At 41.7% G+C, this 26,256-nt stretch overlaps 1 protein-coding gene and 1 non-coding gene across 5 annotated transcripts in view; both read right to left on the bottom strand.

Moving 5' to 3' along the window:
- Nucleotides 1-578: 578 nt before the first annotated feature.
- Nucleotides 579-26,256, bottom strand: part of LOC100648906 (zygotic gap protein knirps) — a 113,396-nt gene continuing 87,718 nt past the window's right edge. For 3 of the 4 annotated variants that reach the window (XM_003398005.4, XM_003398004.4, XM_020864946.2), the window contains exon 3: nt 579-3,014. In XM_003398005.4, the coding sequence (XP_003398053.1) occupies nt 1,815-3,014 (1,200 nt within the window). In that variant the 3' untranslated portion in view covers nt 579-1,814. The remainder of the gene's footprint in view (nt 3,015-26,256) is intronic. The other variant, XM_048409708.1, reaches the window with a different exon arrangement.
- On the bottom strand, nt 18,758-18,936 carry LOC125385886. The gene has a single exon (XR_007225617.1). It is a non-coding gene; the product is annotated as a U4 spliceosomal RNA (small nuclear RNA).

The following is a 26,256-nucleotide window of genomic DNA, read 5'->3' as shown; positions in this document are numbered from 1 at the left end:
GTGTTGGAATATCGTAACAAGTTTGACAGACACAGAGCGTATTTGTAACAAAGTTTGGTTCGAGTTGTTTGAATTCTAACTTTAATCTCCATTTTTGGAATGGGATGAAAATTTTGAATAGGAGTTATATATGGTGTTTCGATCGTGCAGTATTACGACTGCAGATAAGTAATCTAGCAAATAAAGTCGTGTGTAAGGTATTAAGAAGCCAGGAACCGGTATGTCGAACATAGATGAAAAAGAATCCGAGCCAGATCGATTGACTTTAGGGAAACCGATCGCGAAATTGAATTTCGAAAAACATTGAATTCTGAACGCGTTACTAGAAAAGAGAATACTAATTCCTACTTGGGTATATTGTTTCGTATATAGATCAGAGTAGTGTACATGAATATAAAAACAGGAATTGATTAAATTGCATCATAATTGCTCATAATAAAAACACATCAGCTCACTAATGCTATTTTAGAATCCTAGAATTACGTATACAACAACGTAGACGCCATATTCCTGTTGGTAACAAACACCAAAGGAAGAGAAGGTACTGGAAAAGGAAAACCACATAGTAAGACACCTTATAGGGATTAAACAAAAAAATATTTAATTTCGCGTTAAGTTTAGGTACTGGCCGCTCATGTTCACCGTTTACATGCTATTATGTACAAAATAAAAGAAATAAACTGATAAGGAGAATCAGGAGGAGAGAACGTCAGAATATAAAAACGTTGTGGTCCGTTAAGCGAATCGAGAGATTCGTACATCAAGCTGAAGCATAGCAGAAGCGTACTCTCAATCGTAGCCGAGTCTCCCCTCTCTAGATTTAAACGCACGTATTATTTTGTATTCCTTCCCCCACCTTCCTTTTGCTTATTTACAAGATGCTCATTGTTTTATGCACCGACGTGACGTCATTTCTCTGGTTCATTTTTATTAACTGGCCTTTCGTTGTGACAGGGTCGCGGATGCGATCGTTACCAATCGTCTTCTTCTCTGCCTTTCTCTCTCTTTCTCTCTCCCTTTCTCTCCCCCCCCTCTCTCTTTCTCTCCCTCTCTTCCTCGTACTCTGTCTCTCCTCGCCTACACACTCTTCACTATGCAAACCATTCACAACCACGAAGAAGAATACAATTTACAACGATGAATCGTGCGTAGAACGAAGATAAGATCTTAAAGCGGTTTGTTCTATACATTTACATATACAATATAGAATATTTAAAATATAAATATATTATATTAAGGCACTCCACTACTGGCCGGTATATCCACGATACTCCGATCCTTTTTATACAGTTAGTTATATTTGATACAACTTTCGCGCCTTAACACAAAGAATTGAATATCGATACACAAATCAATGATAATGTCCTCGGTCGTAATAAATTAATCTCTTGTCGGGCCGTGATCTATGTACAAATTTGAACACATTTTTGTGGTGTGTTATCGGCATTCCATTGCAGTTCCTTAGCGAAACCTGACTTTCTCCTAATAATCAGTTATACAATTTCATCGCCTTCTCGCATTTCGTCTAATTTCCTCAAATATCCATTTCTCCATTCTCGAATCCATCATTATCATACAACATCGATTTTCCTGTTTTCAGACAGACCAACTGAGTGACTAGGCCGTTCGATTCTTCCAGCGAGAACTCAACGGAATTTAGGGTGCGCCAATAAGAACTAAACAAGGCCAGGCGTCGTAGGTCTATCGAACCGTCGGAAGCTTCATAGCGATATAGGTAACTCTGGCCTCTTCACACCTAACTTTAGATCCAAGGGCTTGCTCTTCGTCGTGGGTCTATCAAACCGTCAGAAGCTTCATAGCGATATAGGTAACTCTGGCCTCTTCACACCTAACGTTAGATCCAAGGGTTTGCTCTTCGTCGTGGCTTCCTCTTTCGCAGGGCTATCGGGATCACTAGTGTTATCGTTTAATCTACTAGCCTCTTCTGACGACTGACTGGGTCCCGGAGTGCTTCTGCTCGATCTGACACTAAGATCTATCGGTTCGTCTTGCTCCACAGCTAGACCACCTGGACTGGGACTGACCAGAAGCAGGTCGCCGCCTCTGGGCGAAAGTTGAGACGTTGATGGCGTGACTAAACCAGGTGGAGGATACACTAGGCCTAGACCTTGATGAGGATGGTATCCTGTCGTCAATGTAACCGTAGCATTGATTTTTCTAGGTGGAAAATCTCTTTCGGACAAGGTCGGTGATTCAGCGCTGGTTTTGAAGTAACTCAATGCTGAATTACTCCTTGATTCGATGTCTTGACCATCAGCGCCATCCACCGAGGACGCTCCACTATCGCTTGGTGTGTCTGTTGTCCTTTTATAAGTTCGAAGGTACGGTCTGAAGACGTCCGATGGACTGCTAGGCACACAAACGCTGTCTCTTTGAGCGAAGTTCATTGGGAAAATCGGAGAGCCTGGAAGTCGTTGCTGTTGTTGTTGTTGTTGTTGTTGTCTGTAAAACGGCGGAGGTGTTGTACTAGGTGGCGTACTCGGAGGTTGTTGAGAACTTTCACCGACTCTTTCACGCTCCCTTTGCCAGGCTAACAGACGAAGTTGGTTTTGAAGAGCTACGTCATCCGGGTGGGGAGACTTGCTTCCCCTTTCTTGTTCCTGCTTCAGCATCGCCACGTGCAACAGATGCGATTGGAGGGCTAAATCTTCCTGACTAGGTGAAGCACGATCCGTTCCATCTTTGAATACCCCGCTTTGAGGTCCTTGAGCCTGAGGAAGGAATCCTGGTAGAAAGCTTGGTCCGAACGGCGAAACTGCTCCTGGAGTCATATTTTGATTTCCGTTCGTTTGTTCTTGGAGGAGACAGTGAATCTTGAACCAGTTCGAACGACGACCATACCGCGAGCCTGACTTTGACATCCCGACCACGAGACACTTTCGTAGGCGACACGCCTTGCACGATGTACGATTCTTCTTGTTGATCACGCACACGCCGCCATTCTTGCACTCGGAGATGCTGCCCAGGTTGTTATAGGTGCGCCCGAAGAACGACTGCGAACAGAAGGAAGAAAACAATGGTGAGTCGTGGAAACGAAGAGCTTAAAGAGTGGTGTCGAGCTCGCTCTTGGTTTGATTTTCGTATCGTGAAAGATGAAATACTACGGCATGTTGACAACATTTTTTTAGCAATGTCAAGTTTCTAATTGATCGATTGTTTCACGTACTCTAGAAGCCAAGAATTTGGACCCACCTTTTCAATTGTATTTATATCGGAGATTTTATTCATTTTATTATTATAGAATTTATATTACTATTTACAATAATATCTTTCACCAATCGCGAGATCTGTCTTCTTTTTAGTAATACCAATCCTTAATCCGATACATTCAACAGATTGGCGCCCCATAGCTTTTCCCTATACCCAAATTCTCCGTATTGAACTCACCTATTAACACGTTTGCCACTGTGCGTCATATACGTGACGCATCAGTTTCGCGCTAGATATCGTAAGTATGTGTGAACGAGACTCGGATTCAATGTTTGATAAAATAAAAAAAAAAATGCAGTTTTGTCTGCATTCGACAAAGATATTTCTTTATGCAAAATATAAGCAGTGGTGGATTACATTTGGCTTGGTGCTACACCAAGCGCGTTACGTTGCAGAAATTACTAAATTAATTAACAAGTACAACATATTGAATTCAAATTTCTCTGTAAATAATATAGCCAACGCGTTAAGAAATCGTATGCGCTATACTTTGTACTGAAAGCGAAATACAAGCACAACTTGAGCAAGTGATAAAAAACGAAATAAATATTTGCAATCGGGGACAATCGCACGATCTCTAATCAAATACAACCGATAGAGTATCCCAATTTAAAAGCATCTTATATTCGCCAAGAAATTTTCCAAAACTTCGTTTCAAAAAGCTGCTCTACCAAACTATGTATTAGCTTCGCCTGATAGCATCTGAAAAAGCATAAAAATCTTTTAAACGAATTTTCTCCGATTTTCTCAAAAAAGATAAATTGTTCAGACTTAAACGCGGAAATCACGATTTAAGCAGTTGTATATCAAAAGAGACCGTTCGCCGTATAAAGGTCCATTTGGACTCGTTCAGGCCACGCGCAGATTCTCTGGCGGATTACACGTCAGGCCTTAATGTTCCGCGTGTCACAAGAATTAGCATGCCTCTGTCTAGGAGTGGAAGGTCGAGCAACGGAGGCAGGATCCGCGAAAGGGTGGACAGGGTGGCGCGTTGAAGATGGAGCGTTGTATGCGGCACGGCTGGTCGTAAAGTTAAACGCCTGTCGGCCGACGATAAAACCGACTGGAAAGCGGCGCATCGTGAACTAATTTACGACGCGACGACCCTTCTACCTTGGTGCTCGCTTCGGGGTCTCGACTAGTCGCTAATCGAGTATCTCTCGTGCGCCAAGTACAACTTTTCTTTTCTTCGTGTTTTGAATTATTCCACTTTTATTTTTTCTGTTATCTCTATCCTAGGTATTTTTAAACCGTTCTATGAGGCATTTATAGTTGATATAAATATCTGTTGGGATCGTTGGAACATATAATGGATGGATATAAAGCTTCATAGAAGTAAAGCTTCTATAACAAGCCAAAGCGATTAACTCCACTTGTTATGAATTTTTGTACTTCATTATGTAAGTACACGATGAATATACAGTTGTTGAAAAAAGCGAATGACACGAATCCGTCTATCGCAAGAATAAAACTAGTAATTCAGTAAATTTAAAAACCAAGTTGTGTAACAGATTCCTGATTAACATAAAATACAATGAATCTTGACGTACACGCGAGTCTTGAGTTTTCAAGAATCTTAAGATTATAAATACGTATTTAACGTCAGGGTTAGAATTTAATCAGAAAGAAACACAGCGAGCCAAGTGTCGTCGAAAGCCGGAAAGGCTCTAACTGTGTTCCTCACCTGACGCAGCCACGTGGGCGGTCTGGTAACCGTTCGAAGCTGAAAAGCTCTCATAGCGGTACCTGTTCCAAATCGGATCGACGAATCATCCACAAAAAGTGTCCACCGTATCGATCCATGACCTAAAATTTATACTTCGATAATGCGTCCAGATTACTCGAACGTGCGTCATCAGTGAATCACTCCGACTACCGATAATCTCACGTATATTTCCAACCAACCAGGACTTTCTCGTCTGTCTTCGTACGACTGCAACAGACTCGACGAGTAAACGGGAAGCAAAGTTACACGTGTCCAACAGAAGGTCCATGCGCGATGATCGAGGAGAAACGCGGAATCGAAGGATTCCAGTGTCAAGGAGGCAGATCCGATGGCGATGATTAATCGCCGAGGTTCAGGAACAACGGCGTACACTCGATAAAGTGGTAATGATCGCGAGATGAAAACGGACCAGCGGTACCTCGGGCTGTAATCTCTCGATCTTAGATGAACAGGCGCGAGCTCGAAAAGCCTCCCGTATGCCAGATGATCCCTGGCTGTCACCGCAACTGCGTGAAAGAGGTCACGATGCCACCGTGTGCACGCGAGAGATAGTATGGTTCAAACCGATCGCTTCCGCCTACGAAATTCTCCTTGCCCGGAGATATTTACGATCGAGAGTACGCAGGATATCAAATGTTTTTTTATGTGGTAGATGTGTATATGGTAGATGTGGTAGATGGAATTTGGTATACCGAATGTTAGAAATTATAATGAATATCTATTTGAAAGTATCGGGTTTCTAAAGTATCGAGATTAGTTTGGTTCTTGTATAAAAATTGAATTAAGTTCCAAAATATACATACTTAAGGAAATTAATCTACGATATATAACCCAATTTATATAGCATATCTTTTCTCGTTATTATAAGAGATTGAAAAACATTTATTCCGGACACCTTCCTCTGACTTTGGCAGTAAAATAGTTCTACCATAAGAATGTTTACCAAACTAGGAACACGACCAACTTCATAACCTGCCACAACCTACATCCCCAAATCGATCGATGGTTGTTTCGAAGAAAACGCGAGGGTTGGAGAGCACGTTTCACGCGGTGATTGCGTGTCGCTGCGACTCACGATCAGAGTCAGCTGCTGGGCTTGTGTATCTCGACCGTAGAGAGCAAACGAGGTGGACAACGGGATTCGCGAAGAAGGATTACGTAACAGGCGCGTGTGATTCGTGGCGTTTCCAAGCGTTTTTTTTTTTCTTTTTTCCCCTTTGACTGGTCCTGGTCCGGTCGCGAATCACGTACTCCAGAAAATCAGAATCGGCGTAGAAAACGTTCCTCGACTGTCGTAGCGAGCCATTTAGGGTCGACCGCGACAAATCCGTCATGGACAGGCCACGAGATTAGCGCAAATCAACAGGCACGCCCGGAATCTCGGACCGATTTGTAACGCCTTATAGAAACGCCGCCGGGGAAAACGTTTGTCCGTGATCGTGAACGGCCGCCGAGCGCGGGAAAGCTTAACAAATTGTCGATGAAAAATGCAGCAGATCGTTTCTCCTATAGACTCGGGCAATCCTACGTACAGTTGCTCACGAAGGGATTCCAACACTTATAGACACGTTTTATTAATATATTATGTCACTTCACTAGCACCGTAATGAGACACGATTATCGTTATTGTATTGATATAATTTAAGACAAATATGCAAATATATATAGGGTATAACATAATGAGCTATAATAAAGAATAACATATTTGCACTATATATAATATAAAGAAATTCGGTATTTAGAACCATCTTTAAAATATGTTTACGATGGTTTACGTTGATACTGTATACTAATTATTTTCTAAATATATGTTTGCAACTTCTACCTTCCATGTACATTTCCAGATTAGTTTCTTTTATCGATAAGACCTTAACATCAAATTTCAAAATATTTTGTATAAAAAATAGTATGCATATTCTTCGAATTAAACTCGTATTAAACTTTACTCGCCCATGCTACTTATCTCACTGTACTTATTAAATTCTACTTACAGGAATGTTCATCTATTACAAAATAACTGCTCGATAAACTATGCTTCGATAAAAACAGACGAACAAAAAGGCTAAACTACCGACAACTGCTTAAAAGTCAACCACTTCCAAAAGCGTATTCAAAAGAGTACAATCATCCTCGCACTCCATTTCTACAGGGAGCGAGAACGAGTGCAGAGCCTCGTTATTAACTCGAAATCGTCGTTCGGCCATATACCGAACGCATCCATATTCGTATTAATCGCCGGTCGTCCAGTTCCAAGTATCGGCCGCAAATTTTCCGAACTGCCATTTCAGTCTCGTTCGAAAATTGCTGCTAGCGAACCACGTCTCGGTAGCGGGGCGATTTACAGCGTCGATCAATTTCGTCGTGTGCCGAACACGGGCAACGTTTCCTCGAGTCGGCGTCGGGAATGCGATTGGCACGGCGTGTTCGCCGCGGGAACAATTTCCTCGAGCAGATCGATGAAAAAAACGCGAGCATGCCGATAGTTTCCCGCACGTGACGGGAATCGAACGTCGACCGGCAGTCGGCGCCCGTTTCGAGTCACCGATTGTAAACACGCTCCTCTGGCGAGTTTAGCGGGCTTCGTTGCAGAGAGAAGGAAAGAGAATCGACGTTTCTGGGAACTCAATTTTCGATGGACATGTTGGTCAATTTAACCGAAGTACTCTCGTTTTCGAGCGTGCTCCGTGAATTTTCCCGATCTTCGCTCGCCTAACGTCTCGATCGTCTTGAGCGATCGTCTCGAGCGAGCATCCTCAATGACTTGGAGATTTATAGAAGCAAACCAAAAATTGGGCGATAGAAAATGATCGATCTTGTGATTTTTTTCCGGTCAGACGCTGTCAGCCGTTTTCAAACATTGTACGACGTCGCGCGATCGAGCTAAGTGAGCTTGCAAACATCTGCTTTCGTGAGCCGACAGACGGATGACGTCACGAGTTAACGCGATTAGAGGGGAGTATCCGCCTCGAGGTTGAAGTAATTTTCACCAGATACGCGAGTGTCGATTTTTAAACGCGCCTGTGGATGAACAATAAGATAGAGACTGGCATTATGTAAACGTTGAATCGGAGGTGATTAAAGGAAATGGCTTAATCGGTACGCTCGTTGTATAATACGAGACTAATACTTATTAACGGTGGAAATTTGTCACGAGTTTTGATCGATGTTCGGCATTCGAATCTTTATGTACCTACACGGAGAGGAGAATTAGGGTATTTGTATCGAAAAATGTTGTAATTCCGTGACGAATTACTCGCGTCTGAAATGTCACGAATCGTTTTCTTCGTGTTTGTACTTTCGCTGATAAATGTATGAATATAGACATTACTGTACCTTGCGCGTTATTCAAATTTCCGATCCTCTTTGCAGTAATACATCACGATAATCAATTACGCTGGAACCTTATTCCGCTGGATCAGCCGAAGAATAAACAATTCATACCAAGTCTCTTCTACGTCGCTTTCTCGCCAAGAAATAAAGATCACGTTTAGTTAAATTCGGTTAATCCATACTGCATTTTAATAAACGAAATTCGAAGAAAAGAAATGAAATTCAAAGCCTCGTGAGAATCCGACGAAAGAAAAATTCTCCGCTATTCAGTAACCAGAGACCGCGTCTTAGTCGCTTAATAAAACCTAATCCAAATTCAAAATTTGATCAGCATCGCCAAGAAAAATGCTGTTTCATCGTCATGAACTAGATATTTTTTTTCATTTTCATTCGAGAAACGCGAAATTTCGTCGGAATCTTGAATGAGAACGATCCCGGCCACGCAACCATCCACAAAACGGATGCAAACGTACGAAACCACGATCGAACGCGTGAAACCACGAGACGAGTATTTCCCCACCTCGCAATCCGAAGCGCGTGACTGGAGCGAAGCGTCGTGACCCTGATACGCGCGCGATTCAAGCGGCGGCGATTCGCGGAACACGCGTCATCCTCGTCCCAACGAATCTGTTCGCGTCCACGTTTCCTTCCTCCATGACTTTCCCAGCGAGGATGACTCGTCTCATCGCCTCGACGTTGCATCGCTTCGCTCGCTCTGAATTCCGTGGCCTGGCACCTAGTGGTACCACCTGTTTATGACCACGGATCGATCACCCAAGCCCTCGTCACGCCGGGAAATCGCGTTTTCCTCTGGCTGTCTAGCAAACGATAAAGGCCGTTCCACGTAACGATTTATCTAGATCTGCAATGCTATTTCTAGCTGTCCCGATGACGATTGCCACGCGAGAATAACACGTACCTCGTACTCGCTCTTTTATCCAAGCGCCTCGATTCGCTCGATGCATGATTGACCTCGCGGCACGATCGATATTCCAACGATTGATTCCTCCTCGTTAAGACTTCTGTTTGTTTAACGTTTAGCAGCCTTTGACCGATCTTCGTTCATATCCGATAGATCGGAAGTGAAAGTGAAAATTCAATTTTGAAATGTGAGATTGTAAAAAGTATCAAAGTTATGAAACAGCTGCTTATTGTCTGAGTTTACATATCTATATGATATTACCGAAACCGCAATAGCCTAAGTGTAACTTTATATTTAAAGTAAGAATTTTGAAAGCAAGAAAAATAAAATTGTCGGTTACGTGTCGTTGATGCTCTAATTTCACGCGTCTATTTAACTTTATCGAAGAACTAGAATAGCTTAACTTTATAAGTAATGTTAAAATCATTAACGAAAGATGAAGATAACTAGCTCAAATTCTTTAAAAAATAGTACTTTCTATCTCATCGGTATATATCTCTTTCCAATTTGTTGTTTTCAGGAGGTAGCTAAAGAATTTGGGAGAAAGACGGTTAAGCGCGGTTTCGTTGGAAGATCGAGAGGATTTTTTGGCCAACAGCCAGGGAAACCCAACTGAAACGGGATCGCTGAAAACCGACGGACTGTTTCTGACGTCATGCCGCCACGGAGACCTTGGCTGACGTGCGTCCTGCATGCTGAACACCGGTGCCACTCTCGTTTTCGTTTCGAGTTCGAGCATTGCGTCGCGTTGTAGATCGGACATCGCGATTGCGGCATCGTTCGAGTTCGATGGAACGCGATAGAGAAATTGAATTAGAGACGAAGGTTATTTAAATGTAGAACAATTTTCTACCTATGTTCCGATATTTGCTTCTCTATTTGGATTTGCTTAGGACGCTGTTTTGAGGAACTATTCTACCGTGGACAGTAGAAAATTCCTTTTAGAACATAGCCGCTAAAATGTATGTAATAATATTAAGTATAAATGCGACATGTGGATCAAGGCACATGGAAGAGTGTTTAAATGTAAGAGTCTAAAAATTGTATTTTTTAAATGAATTCCTCAACATCTCAACCCGTGCTACATACAAATAATTAGTAACAAAAGAATAAAAAAAAAAAAAATAATAAAAAATAGTTACACAAGAAATATGAGAATCATTGAAAATTTGAATAAATTTTCCTTTTAAAATTGGATCTTGACAAGAATAGTTTGAACGAAAAGATTAAGACCTACTTGGCTGATTGTTTCGAAGCTTGAAACGTGCACCGTCTTATTCATTGCATAGCCCGTGGTAGAATGAATCGAATCTCTTGTATTTCTTTCATAAAGAAATAAATCTTTGTTACACGCGATTCATGAATAAGAAATGACGAGGCATAAGAAAAAAGCGGAGAATCTTTGAAGTTATTCGACATACATAAACATGATTACATATTTTCTAATCCGAGGTATATATGGTCTACACGGAAGACAAACTCCATTAAGATTGATTGTTCAATTCCTAAAAAATTGAACGCTAATGAAGAAACGTCCAAGAAATAAAATCAACTGATTAATTGATTATTTCGATCTCGATACTTTTTCTATCGCGTGACGAATTAAAATTCTCTCGTGGAAAAGTATTTTGTTGGAAAAAACCTTGCCGATCATAGGATGGCGTCAAGTGTTACAGGGATTTTAATGCCTCGTCATTGCAGTTCACGCGGTTTCGCGCGCTTTTATGACACTGAATGCTTCCATGCCGGTGTAACAGATTGAATTGCAGATCGCGCGTCGACAGTTCCTAACTGCAGGAACAATGAACGACCGTCATTGTATGCTGATGCTTCATCGCGATTTTGTACGTTCGTTTAGCTGGCGCTACGCACGACGGAAACGTACTTCAACGGAACGACACCTGAACATGGAACTACTCTGTTTTCTAAGAAATATCTAGGTTTCACAGTAAAATCATTAATAATTTGATCGATGGTGGAAATTCATGACACGTGTTGATTTAACAGCTCGAAAAACTGCTCAAGATTGATCGCTTCGCGGAGAATGCGGTACGTTTTCCTTAATATAGTTGAGGAACTGGAACTTTTTATCACATAACTCGTTCTTGGGGTTTTCATATATTTTCTTCTTACGAACGATTGTCAAAATATTTGGAACGAGTTTTTATTGAATTTTAAAGTTTAATCATTTTATCGATTCACTTGCAAATTTGATTATTAATTTACGGTTAAAGTAATATTCACGTTCGATGGTAATTTAGAATTTTGACGAATTTGTTATTTAGTACTTTATAGGATGACTGAACATCCGATCTAAACGCTCAAAGATCGAGAATCTGTAGCACGAAGTTGAGCAAAAAGTTATTGGATAAACAGGCTATTAAAAGCGTATTTTCCGATTCACGGTGTGTTAAAGAACAATACGCGCCAACGTATTTCCTGGTCTGAGCACACGTGCACGGCAACATCATAATTTATACTTCTTTACGTACCAAGCATAACATTAGGCGGTCCGCAATTGATTATCACCAGTCTATTACTTCTATCTGAAGCGATAAAATAGCAAAAGGTTGCATTCATTTATGCTAACACGACGAGCATGTATCTAATTTATGACACATCGACTACATTCTTCGATTCGATCGAACTCTAAGAATAGTAACCGAACACCGTGTATTCCCAGAATCCTTCTATTCGTTTTTATTATTCTTTCACTGAAACTGGATTATTTTTACTTACCATATTTTCATTTCTATCGCTATATGTAAATACGTATAGAAAAATTAAAGGGAAAAATTGAACGCAGAATCTGTGCACGATATAAGCTTGATAAAATTCATGTAGCAAGTTACGTACACGTTTGTGACATCGTCTTCTTTTATTTCATCTTTTTAATAAGCGTAATACATTGTGTTACTAGTAATAGCTTGTGTCAATTTTCGTTAAAATTTATAGTATAACGAGACATTCCTTTTATAGTTTACCGATTACCTTCTTGACTGGTAAACTTGTGAAACTAACGATAATATAGAGATAGTATTAGGATGATTTTAAACGTTACGATAGTTGCTCCGGTAGAAAGTAAAAATATTAAAGGCAAAATAACCAAACGAATCGTCCAATTAAAACAGAGAGAAGAAAAAAGAAAAATCTTCTACAGAATACGTTTCTTACAAACATACATACCACTTTCTAAACCGATCAATCTCCAGTTCCACAAAATTACACAGTTAAAGATAAAAAGCAAAAATCGATATAATCGATATTCCGCATCGCCGATTCCTCCATTCACCGTTAAATCCTTCATCTTTCGATAGAAATCAGCCTAGTCCATCCTACAAGAGTCTTTTCTGTGCGACACTCGAAGCTTCTTGGAGCTCGGTGCGCGAAGCGTTCCGCTTCAGGAAGTCATCGATCTTGCAGCGGCGAGACGAGCCAGTGTTTCAATGCTCGTCGCCATCGTCTCGATCGTCGTAGCTGTCTGGAAAGCTCCTCTTGCACCGGGGGCGCTTTATGGCTCCGTGCACGCTCGTACGTCAGCGATTTTTCCTGGGGCCCGATATGGCCGCGGGGAATTTGTCTGCGCGCGAGCTATTTGCTTACATTAGCCGTCGGAGTCGAACGGTGTTCCGCGGATCCGAGCCTCGGATAGCCCAGCATGCGTGTGGATTGATGCATGGCGAATCGCGCTCCAATAGCCAAGAAAGATACGAGCGCGATCGAGCGAGCCGTGCGTCGTGTCGAGCGTACAGCACGCGAATTGTGTGTATTCTGTTCGAAACGAAGAAGAAACACAGAAGAAGAAAGAAAGAGAGATACAGAGAGCTGGAGGCTAGTATACGTGAGAAAAAGCGAAGAGAAGAAACCGTGCGGTGGATCGATGCTCGATAAAGGGAAGAATTATTTCCTCGAGCCGTCGATCGAGCCGCGAGAAAACGTTGCTTCCAACGATGGAAAAGTTATGCTCTGGCGATCGCACGCTCCCAAGTTATTCTTTTTCCTTCGAGTCGCTTAGTATCTCGCTGTATATGAGAAATAATATAACAAGATAGCCCATGATTCTGGTTTAATCGTATCCGATCTAGGATCGTGATATTCAAATTCGATCGGTTTACGAGACGACGACAAAGTGGTTTGGAGAAAGAATATGGATATACTGAATCGAAAGGGGACGCGAGAGATCTGTCGAGGAAAAGTCCGCGCTACCCGAAAAGGATAAAGTCAGAAGACATCGGAGAGAGTTCTCTGGGAGGTTCTAGGAGCGTGATCGATAGCGTACACCTAGGTGATTTATTCGTTGCGTGCGCGTGGAAAATGTCTTGCCGCAGATGTCGCGGCGCAAAGGCCGCGCGCATGCCATTATTCGCGAGATGGATTTAATTGCTTTGATCATATTCAATGGTGGGGAATGAGAAAAGTGCATGGAAAATGTCGAACGATCGACAGAGCCGGGTTGTTTCGTAACGCGCGCGATAAATCGTTAGGCTTCGGGGACTTGCCACCGATTGTTTATCGAACCGCTACCGGACCGTTGCTTAATCCTACCGTAATCTGCGATCGTTCTCTACCTACGTTCCCTATTATGTCTCCGAGGGAAAGAATGCTCGGATCAAATTTCACCTGGCGTGCCGGAAAGGGTGGATAATGAATATCCGCGTCCACGAGATCGAGTGTCGCGATGGCGTAACACTCGCGTTATCTATCATCGATTGGGGTTGAAACGTGGAATTGGGACACGAGATATTTTTAATGCGCATATAGAAAGCAGTTGAGTTAGATGCCATTGTTACGATTTATGATTCGTTTTAAGATCACGATTTACCTTATTGTATCACGTTACTCGCTTCATCTACGTTTTACGCTACGAGAAGAATCGTATACTTTCTCCAGAGACAAATTTATAATAACCAATAAAAATTTATTTACGATTCACTCTCAGTTTAATTCGCGAGATAATTTCAAATTTACTTATTTCTATCGAACATTAACAAAGAGATTACCATCCATAAACTTACGATCTTCGACTTTCCTAAGGAAACGTTTAGTATCTTCGAGTCTTTCTATCCCAGAATCTTCAACCAACGTTCTAAATCCATTGCAACCTGCTTTCACTTTTCAGGAGCCACCAAAGCCTCGACTAACGAACAAACGACGTAGATTTTCAACGGTTCACCATCAGGTACAATCATTCAACGGTAACGTGCCACGATATAGCTAATCTCGAGAAAACAATACCAGCGAGTTTCCTCGTTACATGGTTCTACCTGGTTCATGAAAGACCAAGCTCGAGCCGAAAGATCATCCACGATGATGTACACCAGGCATCGTGAATCGTCCACGGGAATCCGGAAATTGCTCGCGTGAATCTCGATCTCCGCGTGATAATCGTTCGACGAACGCTTTCCACGAGAGCCTTGCGTTCGATATTTCATCCTGAGCTCGCGTGACTACGAGAACCACCGGTGGTCGCGAGCACCAGCGACACGACGATTGTCTCGCGGACAGACAGACAGATTTAGCAGACAACGGGTCGCCGCCAACGTAGACGACGCAACCCCGAGACCAGCGTTTATTTACGAGGTTGCGAGCAGACAGCCGCGTGTCTGTACTGCGTATTTCCGGTGAAAGCAGAAACAACGTGGGAGAAGGTTATCGATTCCTTGAATTGGGCACTTTCAGATTTTAAATGCAGTTTAGGATATCGCAATTTTTATCTAATTTTGATGAAAACAATTTAGACTATTTCGATAGACATACGATTGCAGAGACAAAACGTCTGTTTGGTAATCGCGATACTTCGTTGATTTCGATAAATCGGATTTAAGACAATTTAAGTATTTTTAAAAGTTTTATATTTTAGGAGTTGATTTTCTGTCGAGCATCTGCGACAAAAAAAAAAAAAAAGAAAAAACGATCGTAAGTGTCCGATATTTAAAAAATGCGAATTTAGAAACACCTAAACTTTCTAAACTCGTATCAACCTTCACCTAATTTTCTTAATTCCTAAAATTATCATAAAATCACGGAGAAGAGACTATCACGAGGAACCATCCAGGTCACTAACTGCTTCGGTCATGTCGCATGCAAATGGCACTACGAAACACGCAATCGTTGTACCGAAGGTATTCAAGCAGCGGACAAGAAGTTGAGACGATTTCACGCCTAACTCATCACACGTCGTTTCCGTTTCAGCAAATGTCGCCGATTTTCGTCAGTTCGCTTTTGAAACGCCAAAAAGAAGCGTCGCGTTCAGAAGCCGCGTGAATCTCCTTTTTTCCCGCGAATTGGATTCGGTCTAGGGACTTCCAAGAGCGGTAAGTTTGGAAGGAATCCGCAGGTTGCGTCAATCGGCGGTTTCGCGTTTGCGCAAGCCCGATCGTTCTGAAAAGATCGGGACGTGAGCGTCGCAGGGCGTCGCTCTGAATGCCAAATGAACATCCTCAAGGGCGCGTGGTCTGTGGCAACAACGTTTGGGCGTGAACTGGGCCATCTCGATACCTTCGTCGAGACCTTAACCACCAAAAATCGTCGATTGAAGATCTAAAAAGCCGCAATCTGTCGATAATTTTGTTTCGTTGCGATACGATATAATCTCGTTTAGCTGAAAGTAATGTCTGCATTGTTAATGAGAATAAAATTAGAATTCCGAGTAGATCATCTTGATCTTGAGTTTGATCGATTCGGAATTGGCGATGTGTCGTGTGCGTCGTGTAAAGAATTTCACGATATAGTTAGGATTCCTTGAATTTGATTTCTTTGAAGATTCATGTAGGAAAAACGTTGCAAAGAACATTGCGCGTAATTGGAAACTGATATTAGTTTCAAGATCAAGTATTATCTTTTATTCAGAAATTGATATCAAATGGATTAGTATATGGAATATAGAGGAAAAATATCGTAGATGATAGAAAATAACGTGTAATCAACGAAATATATGCAATATGCAATAAATCGACTAATACTTAATACTTAATATGTAGTAATCAAATACCTATAACATTTAACATCTTTCAATATCTGATAGTTTAATAATCTGTACTCAAACAGATTGCCAATATTTAAAGCCTTTACTCGAACCTTGAAATACATTTACCCTAATCCCCCATCAAAAAACTGAAACTTCTCGTTCCATCGTCTAGCAAAAACTATACGTAATAAAAAACGAAATTACGTACAGATACCACAACTCTCGCGATGATCACGCATCTTCCAGCATTTACATCGAACTAACAAGAGACCGAATATAATCGACACTTCACCATAATCATCCTTAAAGTTCACAGCTCTCATTATCTCTAAATAAAGGCCGGCAAAAACGAAAAGTGCTCCCTGTGAAGCTACCGAAAACTATCGGTTTCGAGGTTCCGTTACAAAATCCGAATGCTTCGATGCGTGGAGAACTAACTAACTAACAATCGTAATTTGTAAAACGACCATAAATTACGACAGGTGTTAAATTATGTCACGGATATTACGCTTTCGAAAGAGGCAAAGAGGGAGCAGGTTCGCAGCGTCGGATCGATAGATGGCGATTTATTGGCTCGTAAAAGAAGCGCACAGAGCGAACGTCGCCGCGATTTGGACCACATAGAAGCAAGGTGGCGGCTCGCGGTAAGTTTAACGCGACTGAGCTACGCTAGCCACCCTGTCCGCTCGTAAATCGCCATCTTATACGAGGGACGCGCCGTGGTTCGCGGTTTCCTCCCCGTTATACGTTTTATGCCATTCCTATGTATCTACTGTCGAGGTTTCGTGTCGCTTGCGATCATATTCGCGGTTGTCATTTTCAAGATGTTACGAGAGACGAATTTTCGTTGCCTCTAAAGTAGATGCAAGATTTGTTCTACATTTTGAATGTCTAGTATCTCATGTAGATCATGATTTATGAAAAGTTTTTCTATCGATACGTTGTTGATCGAACGTACTTCGTCATTTGGGTCGTTATCGATCCGACTACGTTTATCTATCATTGAAACATTCTTTAAGTTGTGGTGAACATCGGGATTGATTTACTTACTTTATTTTATTCGTCGATTATTTTCTTTCTATCATCTTCTTATCATACGCGTAAATTATTTTGAATAACATCAAGAATCTGGTATAGATGAAAGAGTATTATTCATTGAAATAATACGAGATATTTATGTGTAACATTTTGCAATGTCCGTTTAAATAAATGCAACTGAGTTTCTAATATCTTGAGGAAACTTAACGAACCTGGTCTCCTGCGTAATTTTAAATTAGATTAGTAAAAATGATCAATCGCTCGAACGATATACGATTTCGTTAAAACGATAAACGGTGATACATGAACAAAAAGATACATCAGTGTCTTGGAAAAATTAATGACATCAAGTTAAGTCTCGCTCAAATCCATTCAGCTGCTGCTTGAAACATTTTCTCTTACGAACAGTTTACGACTAATTTAAGACGTTCGAATTACTCGACTCGCTTAATATCGTAAATGGTATCATAGATTATCACACGATAAACAAGATTTGTTCGTAACCAAAAGAGATATCGATTCTACTAAACATCCTACGAATAACGAACAAGAAGACACGCGATTCACGACAAAATGAAATTGGCGAAATTGAATGCAACCGACCATTCCAGTTTCTCTGCGTCCCCCTCGACAACGCCGTAAACTCGATTACCGAGCCAATCTCGCCGCTATATCTCCGCCGGTACAATTAACTCCCTCATAAAACGACGCTTGGTCAGCTGTAAGGTGGCGCGTGTTAACACACGCGGGGAATCCGAGTTCTTCCGCCTCCACCGTCGCAACTTTTCCGCGGTTTCCTTCTCCTCGAAGCCACCGCGGCGAAGGTGATTCGGTTCGCAACTACGTTCGCGCATCGTGCCTCTTAACTGCCGCTATTACGTCGCCTAATTGCCGACCATCTAAATACCGCTGCTGCAAATAGATCCTCTTGATAAACAGGCACCGCGATTCTCCATAATGGAACGAACGAACCGCAGCGACCTTTATGAATCTGTCCAGGTGTACGAGGAGCTGAAGGAACGTGAAACCGATGTGCAAGATAATTTCGATGGTTTTGCTTCTTATTTATCTAGACTTTTGCAAAGTTTCTTGTATTTTTTTACGTGACGATACGTACGATTTTAAACAGTGTAAGTTAACGGAGAAACATTTTATGAAAGAGAGATTTCTACTGTGATTTTAGCGCATCTTTTAAACCGAACGAATCACAACGATCTTTCTGAAGAAACATTACGTCGATGTGTTGGTTTTGCTTGTGCATATTCCGCTAATTACAATTATAATATACGTTTAAGCAAATAAAAGATAAAAGGAAAAAGAGAAAACCTTTAGCAAACCTTTTAAGACATTTGTCGCAATGCTACCAATTTTCGACTGTAAATTAGTAGTTAATATAGTTCGGTACAAATTTTTGTTCGTACCCATGAAAGTAGTTTTCTTATTACAGCGAATTGATTCACAAATTCATTCACAAATCTCATATAAAATCATAACTGAACCAGTATCGAAACAATTCAGAACGACTAATTGTCACTAGCTATATACAACTAATTGTTGAATATAAATGTTTCGATTAATTTCGACATTGTCGGCCAGTCAGCCTGCATATGTGGCTCTAATGTTTTAAATTGTCAAAGCGGGATATTGGCAAAAGTTTTCAACTAAAAATAATCGCACCTCGGTAGAACGTGGTTGGTTACGATATCGCCGCTGCGCAAAGCTAAGATGCTATTTCGATACTGTTTCTGGTTGAAGTTCTTGCTCGCCTCGTTCATCTGGTTTTTCTCAGTTTGATTAAAATCGGTTACAGAAAACACATACTGTTAGCGTTGTGGCACAAAAAGTGGCACTGTTAAGACAACATGCACACGCCATAAATCAACCATCGCGTAATTGAATATATTCATAAATTCAGTGTTCCCTGCCAAGTTGCCTTTGTATTTTCAATAACCGAAAGATTTATCACCATCAAGCGAACGTTCTTAGATCAAATTTCCCATTCATAAGCGCCGCCAGAAACGATCGAGGCTCTCCCATTATACGCAATCTTATGCAACAATGCAGCGCAGGCTTCTTTCGTAAAACGAAAAAAAGGAAAGAAAGGAGAAGAAAAATCCATAGTACATGGAATCGGATCCAAGTAGTACTTCGCGTACGTTACCCGTACGTATGTTACATCACGAAGAAGTAGATTACCAGAACGCTTTATGCAACACGTGGGGAGCACGTTCGCGCAAAAGAGAACGCTTCTTCGTTCGTTCGAGTGGCAATAATGGCAAGGGACCAGAAAACATCGGGTGAAATGTTCAATTTCCATTTTTATTTCCATTCGAACATCGTAAGGATAAATCTATTTCAGCTGGTTTCCAGAGTTTGGTTCTACTTGGTGGTTAAAAACATGTATTTTATTATGAAACAGTTGAAAAGGAGATAATTAAGTCGATATATGTATAGGAATTTCAAAAATATCGATTTCAATAATAATATAATATAGTATTGTACATGTTTTACTTTAGACTGTGAACCTTTATGCAAATTTATATGTTTTTAAACATACTCAAAGAAATGGGATACCAGTAGAGATTTGCCTCGCCCTCTAAGTACGATACGATAACGACTATCGTAGCTTGAATATTTTTGAATAGTCACATTCCCGTAAATGCATAAATATCCGCAACGTAGGTAAGCATCTCCCAAGTATCGAAAAGAATGACAGAAACACGTGATTGAATCTAAAAATAAATAAAACGATACATTTCTAACAGCTTGCTAACGTAATAAAATTGTACTTTAAAAATCTTGCTCTTGTAAAGAGTGGACATGCGACGTATCATAATTTTCTCTGCGACCTGCCATCTTCATTGCCACAGAATTACACGTAGATTTTGCGACTCGAGCACGATTAGCGTTTCTCGTCACGTCACGATCGATAGATTAGTCGACCGGTTCGTTCGATTTTTTCTTCGCCTTTTTTCCCCGTTTCTTTTTCCTGTTAGCCATTTGTTGCCTTATTGCCCGGACTGGGAGTGTCTAGTCGAGTAGAGACAGAATATATCGACTCGGTAGTCCCTCGAACAGAACTGTCACGTGCCGTATTTTATCCGAGCCACCGGTGAGAATCGGCCTCTCCTTTCGTTCCGTACACGCTCGTCGCAAATCGTAACGATTCCGCGACCAAGCCGACCGGTTACGCAAAGAGCTGGAACGCCGCGACTTTCGACGTTACCTGTGCGCCTTTGCAATTGTATCGTCGACGTTGGTTTACGAAACTCCGCACCACGGACTCGCGAGTTACGACGCAGATGAATTGTCCACGACGCGATTCCCTTTTTTCCACGAGTCATAACGGGTATAACCCAAATTTCAAAAGTTATAGCACGAGCGTTGGTATCTTAATTTAAACGATTTAGGGCAGGAATAACGATTACGAATGGTCAACGTGTTTTCGGTTATCGATAGACATTATGGACAGCAGATATTATTTTTGGTTATTAGCAATCAGCGTTAGAGTCAGATCTTTTAGAAAAATTGTGGTTACAAACTCAACTCGCTATGCTACGAAGTCACAATCAATTAACATTTGTAGTTTTCTTGCTTTTCCGACACGGTAGGATTTAAATTGGTAGATTCAAAATTATTGCTGCGAATTCTCCGATCGTCACGAGGGAAAGATCTTCATGATTGAAAGAAGAAAGGTAGTTGGTCATAATGTTATAGATATTTGAATTTCTCCAAACTTTATAAAAGCGTAGAACTTTGACGCAAGAAGAAATAGTGAAAAGAAAAGATATTTAAAATTTTCTTGAAGTTCTCTCTTATAAACAGTATTATAAAAAATAGATATCAGTTGCTTAAATTGACTAAAAAATATTGCAAATGGAACGCGTTGACGCAACGTCGGTCTTTAATGGGTCGACACCTTAAAGCAGCGTTGCAAGCATTTCAACCTACCTACCCACTCTGTGCAATAAACGCATAAAACGCACTGCTTGCTTCTCACGTCCGGAAAACTCGACACTTCCAGGCGCTAAGTGCTTTCTCGAGTACTTCCAGCGGAAGTGGTTGGAATTCCAGGCTAAGCGATCCACAGACCGCAACTGGATCCGCCTCGAAAAAAGAAAGGATCGATGAGCTCGGCGTGAAAAGCGATTTCGCCACGAAATCGGCTCCGCGTCCTCGATCCGTCGCAGCTCCATTGTCGCGCGATGAATAACGAGCGTCGAGACCCAAAACGTGAATCACGCGTACGCGTTTCGACGGGGCCACGGAGCGAAAAATTTGTCGCGATGTCGGTCGCGCATAATCGCCTCCGCGGAAAACAATGGTCTCCGAAGACGATTTGCATGAGAACGCGCGGCGAATCCCCGAATTCTCCTCCCCTTCCGGCCGAGACCGTACGCTAACGAGCGTGTCGAGCCTTGCAGATTGGTGCAGCGCAGGAGGATGGAAGCCGGGTCACGAGCGTTAATATTCACGCGCGCGTTCTGCGCTCCTCTTCGTTCGAAACCGACCGAATGGCCTTCCGATGGCTGACCAACCCGATGGCTGCCGTTTTTCATCGACACCGAACGGCTGTGGAATTTGGATGCGAATATGGCACACGACGAAATGAAGCATCGGCAAGTGGGTTTGAGAAATGTAAATCACCGTTTGACGACAGTTTAGAGGAGTTTGAGCTCGATCGGACAAAGTTTCTTGGAGTATAACAGATATCGCGTAATGTAGGATGAAGATTTAGATAACAAATTTTTACATGTACACTGGATACGAGAAATAATTGCACTTACGTATCCTTATTTTTGAGCGAAGCGCTTCTTCATCAGGTTCGACATTTTATTTTTATGATATCAAATTCTCGCAGTTGTACGAAAGTGTTTCTAAACGATACGAAATTTATCGATTAATCTCGAACTAAGTCTAAGACTTAATTGATATATACAATAAGTTCTGTAGCAGATAGAATGGTGTCCAAATATTTTTTGTATCTTGTATAATAAGCGATGGAATAAACCTAACGTACAAACGTATCGAGATAACTGCAATCTTTTATCTATAGTGCCCTACTCGCAAAAACGCACGAGATGAATAATATTCATTGAAAATATTGGACTTTGGACTGAGACGACCGATCAGTCAGACGAGGCCGAAGACTGGATCATACGTCGTCTCTCGCACACATCCGGAGAACATGATGTCACCAAAAATGGAAGAAGTCCAAGCGGAAAAGGTGGCAAGAGGTGTAGAAGGAACGAGGGAAGCCTGTTCTTCGATGTAGCGCCAAGAATTCGAGGCAGTCGTTAGTATGCTAATGAGTGTTCTCCGTTTCTTGGTTCGCTCCCGTAATGCGCGTTTCGGTAAATTATTTCAAATATTTCCCGAACTTCGTCCCCCTCCACTCTCTCATACACGCACATACATATACACGCACGCACACACACGCACATTGTTTCGGATAGACGCCTCTGGGCTCCGTGAGAATGGAGAATCTCTCTCTCACTCGCGGAGTTTCTAAGGAGACGCACGACGTTCTGTGTTGAAACGGAATAGAAGTAAAAAGTGGAGATAGATCGTGTGCGATTTGTCGACGCTCGTACCGACAATGTCAAAGTTGACCCTCATTTTTTCTCCTTTCACTGGACTATAAATGGAAAAGCGGAATTCTTTATGAACGCGCGAAGTCGTACCTGGTTCTATGTTCCCACTTGAGACTTTTTTTTTTGTCGTTTGCTGGAGAGTGTTATTGGACACTAGAGAATACCGTGTATAATCGTCACGCGTAATGGTTAAAGGTTACTTTGCTTGGGATTTCAAAAATTATTATAAGCTGGCTGCTATAGTCATTTCGTCGATTGGCAGATTTATTCGAGTAACATAAAAGTTTGCTTATTCGTAAATCTGATAAGATAAGACGTAAAACGAAAGATTATCTCTTATACATCTAGAAATATTGGATTGCCATTAATTACTATAAATTTCATCTAGAGGAAAAATAGTTTCATTCCGATGATCCTACTAAATCTGAAAAACTTTATCGTATATACTTAACGGACAAGATAAAAATCTCAAGCTTCGCTGTATGTAATTTATTCGAGCCCTCTAAACCAACTAAACGACAACGTCGTGACAAACTTCCCTTCGAGCGCTCAGAAGCGCTCAAACACATTGAACACACATACCAACGAAAACGACTTAGAGGTCGTCGCGTCGATGTGGATGAAAGATGGGTCGTCAGGACCTTTATTTCTTTGCCTTTGATTCTCACCTCTGGACTCTCGCGTCTCGATATCAGGCCCCGATGGCGCCGTTATATATCCCGGCGATAACATCGAAAACGCCGTGAGAGCAAACGTTCCAGAGCTCGGTATTTCTCTCGGGTTCGTGGCTGCCGTGTATACTTACACGGCCACGATGATAATATTAATTCCCCGAGCTGGTATATCGTTTTTCATACGATCTCGCGGCGGTGATCCACCATCATTAATTAAACATTCAATTCGTATGAGAAATTTTCACGATCGAGAGCGCCGGCCTCTCATCTCGCTCCGGGGAACGTTGACATGATCGATGCTGGATCAGGGGCGGGAAAAAGGTCCCGGGAACTCGGCGAACGGCGATTTGTCCTGCTAACGGGAACCTGGGTCGAAAAAATTCGCCTGCGATGATGTTCACCAAAGAACGAGGTCGTAATATGTGGTTCGAGGTTTTTGTATCGCGAGAAACATTAAGAAAGTAGTACATAAATGCATTGTGATAGGAAGGATAAGTAGTTTGTACAGTTAACCCCCTTCCCCTATAGGTATATCCCCTATACCTATGGTTCAGACTAATTTTTTTTTTTACCGTTCTGCACTTCCAAAAGAATCTATCAAATTTGTGGGATTCGTTAATTACATTATATGGCAGAATATGCAACGCATTAACGAAATGCTCGATTGTTGGATCGAGGAATAACAGAAAATTTGGATTTGGCGCTTTGTAAGAAAGATGGGAGCGGACTGATATTGTAAGCAAGATTCTACTGCACATACAACTGTTCGTTAAGTCGAGTGCTCAAAATCCATTTGAATAAAAATGAAGATCCTTTTCGAAGGAATTCTCGAGTGAGATTTCTCGTGGATCGTCAACGGCCTAGTTAACCCACGAAGGATTAATTACCAGAGGTCCAAGACCACATTGGAGAACGATTTATATCGATGAAGAAGTACGATAGTTTATCCCACGCAATATGTTAAAAAATGTAGAAATTTCCTTTAAATCGTTAAAAACGAATCGCTTAAAGCGATCTCGAAATATACATACACTAACGCAATAGCAAAGTGAAGACGCCGTAGGATGACCAAATCACAATTGCTCAAGAGTACCCATAAACCTAACCTGTTCCAAAAACCACACCCAGAACTTGGAACACCTCTCCGCTAGAAAACCACTAATAAACATGTAAGCGTCGCCGTCTTATCTCGGAGGTATCCAGCGTAGAACCCGGGCGAGAAAACCGTAAGAGGAAGGATGGATCGGAGCGCGTAACAGGTCGAGCGAGGAGAAAAGGCCGATCGCGGACAAGGAGGCTTTCAAAGACCACCGATAGGTATCCACACATAAATCCGTATCACGTGTGTAGGTCGTATTTTCCCTGGGTTCGTTCGATCCTAGAGTAGATCCCACGAGTAGAGAGAAGAAAGAGAGAGAGAGAGAGAGAGAGAGAGAGAGAGAGAAAGTCTAATTTACCTAAAACGCGTTATCTGGTGGCTCGGTCTGCGGGAAAGTAAACGCACGCGGCAGAAAACAGAGACAGCCCGTGGCCCGTGGTTGCCTTAATGAGGTCCAATTACTATCGGATGGGTCACTTAGTATGCGGTACCGATATTCCACGGTGCACCACATTAGTGGGACGGTAGACAAGGAAGGGGAGGGGGGAGGAAACGGAGTTGAGAGGAAAGAGAGACGAGAAGAGCAAGGGTCAACACCCTTCGGAGGGAGAGAACAGCGGTCTAACGAGAGAGACTCCACTGGCTTCGTCCTGTCGTTCGATTCGACTCGTACGAGTTCCCGCGAGCGCACGTGCGCCGAGGAATCCACCGATTGAATATTATTCGCGGTCCTTATCGATCGCTGCCGCCGCGGGAACACCGAAGGACATCGCGATGAAAGCGCAGTCCCCGCTTTGCTCTAACCATTCTCCGCTATTCTTGCCTGACGGCTCAACCTGGCCGCTTGTCGTCTCCGCGAGGTCACCATTTTTCACCCTTTCTCAGCGAGGAAATAATAGATGCTCGAAGAATAAGAAGGAAAAGAAAATCGTTTAAACGTATGGTACAAAGAAATATGCTCTTGATTATATTAACGTGGATTTGTAGACTTGTCCATTTGCATCGCGTGGCACGTTGGAGGCCGTATTTCATAATGATCGTGACACCTGTATCAATATGTATCACTTTTGTCGCAGGTGTCTTACTATTGAGATACGTGTAATAAAGATTTTTTCCTATTGATCGCTATGCCGTTATTATAAATTGTATTAGGTGTGTATGAAGTGTCGTTTTTCTGACAAAGGGTTGAGATATACTGAGAGAATTCTAAAGAAAATAAATTCGAGGCTGAAGAAAAATAATACGTGATTCGTTCTGGAATAATGGCTAAATAAATCGAAGGGAATAAACGTTTAGCTCGGTGTTAACTGTCGCACTTGTGTAACGCGCAGTCGTCACTATGAACTTTTTTACGAATTACGTGAAATCTGTGCAAAGTTGCACTGACTTTTCCTTACATTACGCCACCGTTCTTACGTTCTTACAATTTACGAGCCTTTCCCTGGAAAATTATTTATTGAAAATAAAACGCCTCTTGGTTACACGGCTATTTGCATACTGAGTGAAACCTGAAACATTTATGTTTCCACGGAATCGCGAAATGCGGCGAAATTCGCGGATAAATTTTCCATCGTTCATTTGTCTCCGGTTTTCGATATTTTTTTCGAATTTACGCTTCGTCGTAGGTCTTCTTACTTCGCTAAAACTTCCTAAACTTTCTTCCATAAACAAATTT

This window comes from Bombus terrestris, chromosome 10 (genome assembly GCF_910591885.1).
Source record: "Bombus terrestris chromosome 10, iyBomTerr1.2, whole genome shotgun sequence".
Lineage (NCBI taxonomy): Eukaryota > Metazoa > Arthropoda > Insecta > Hymenoptera > Apidae > Bombus > Bombus terrestris.
Note: the sequence above shows the minus strand (reverse complement) of the source record. Positions and strands in the feature narration are given on the sequence as shown.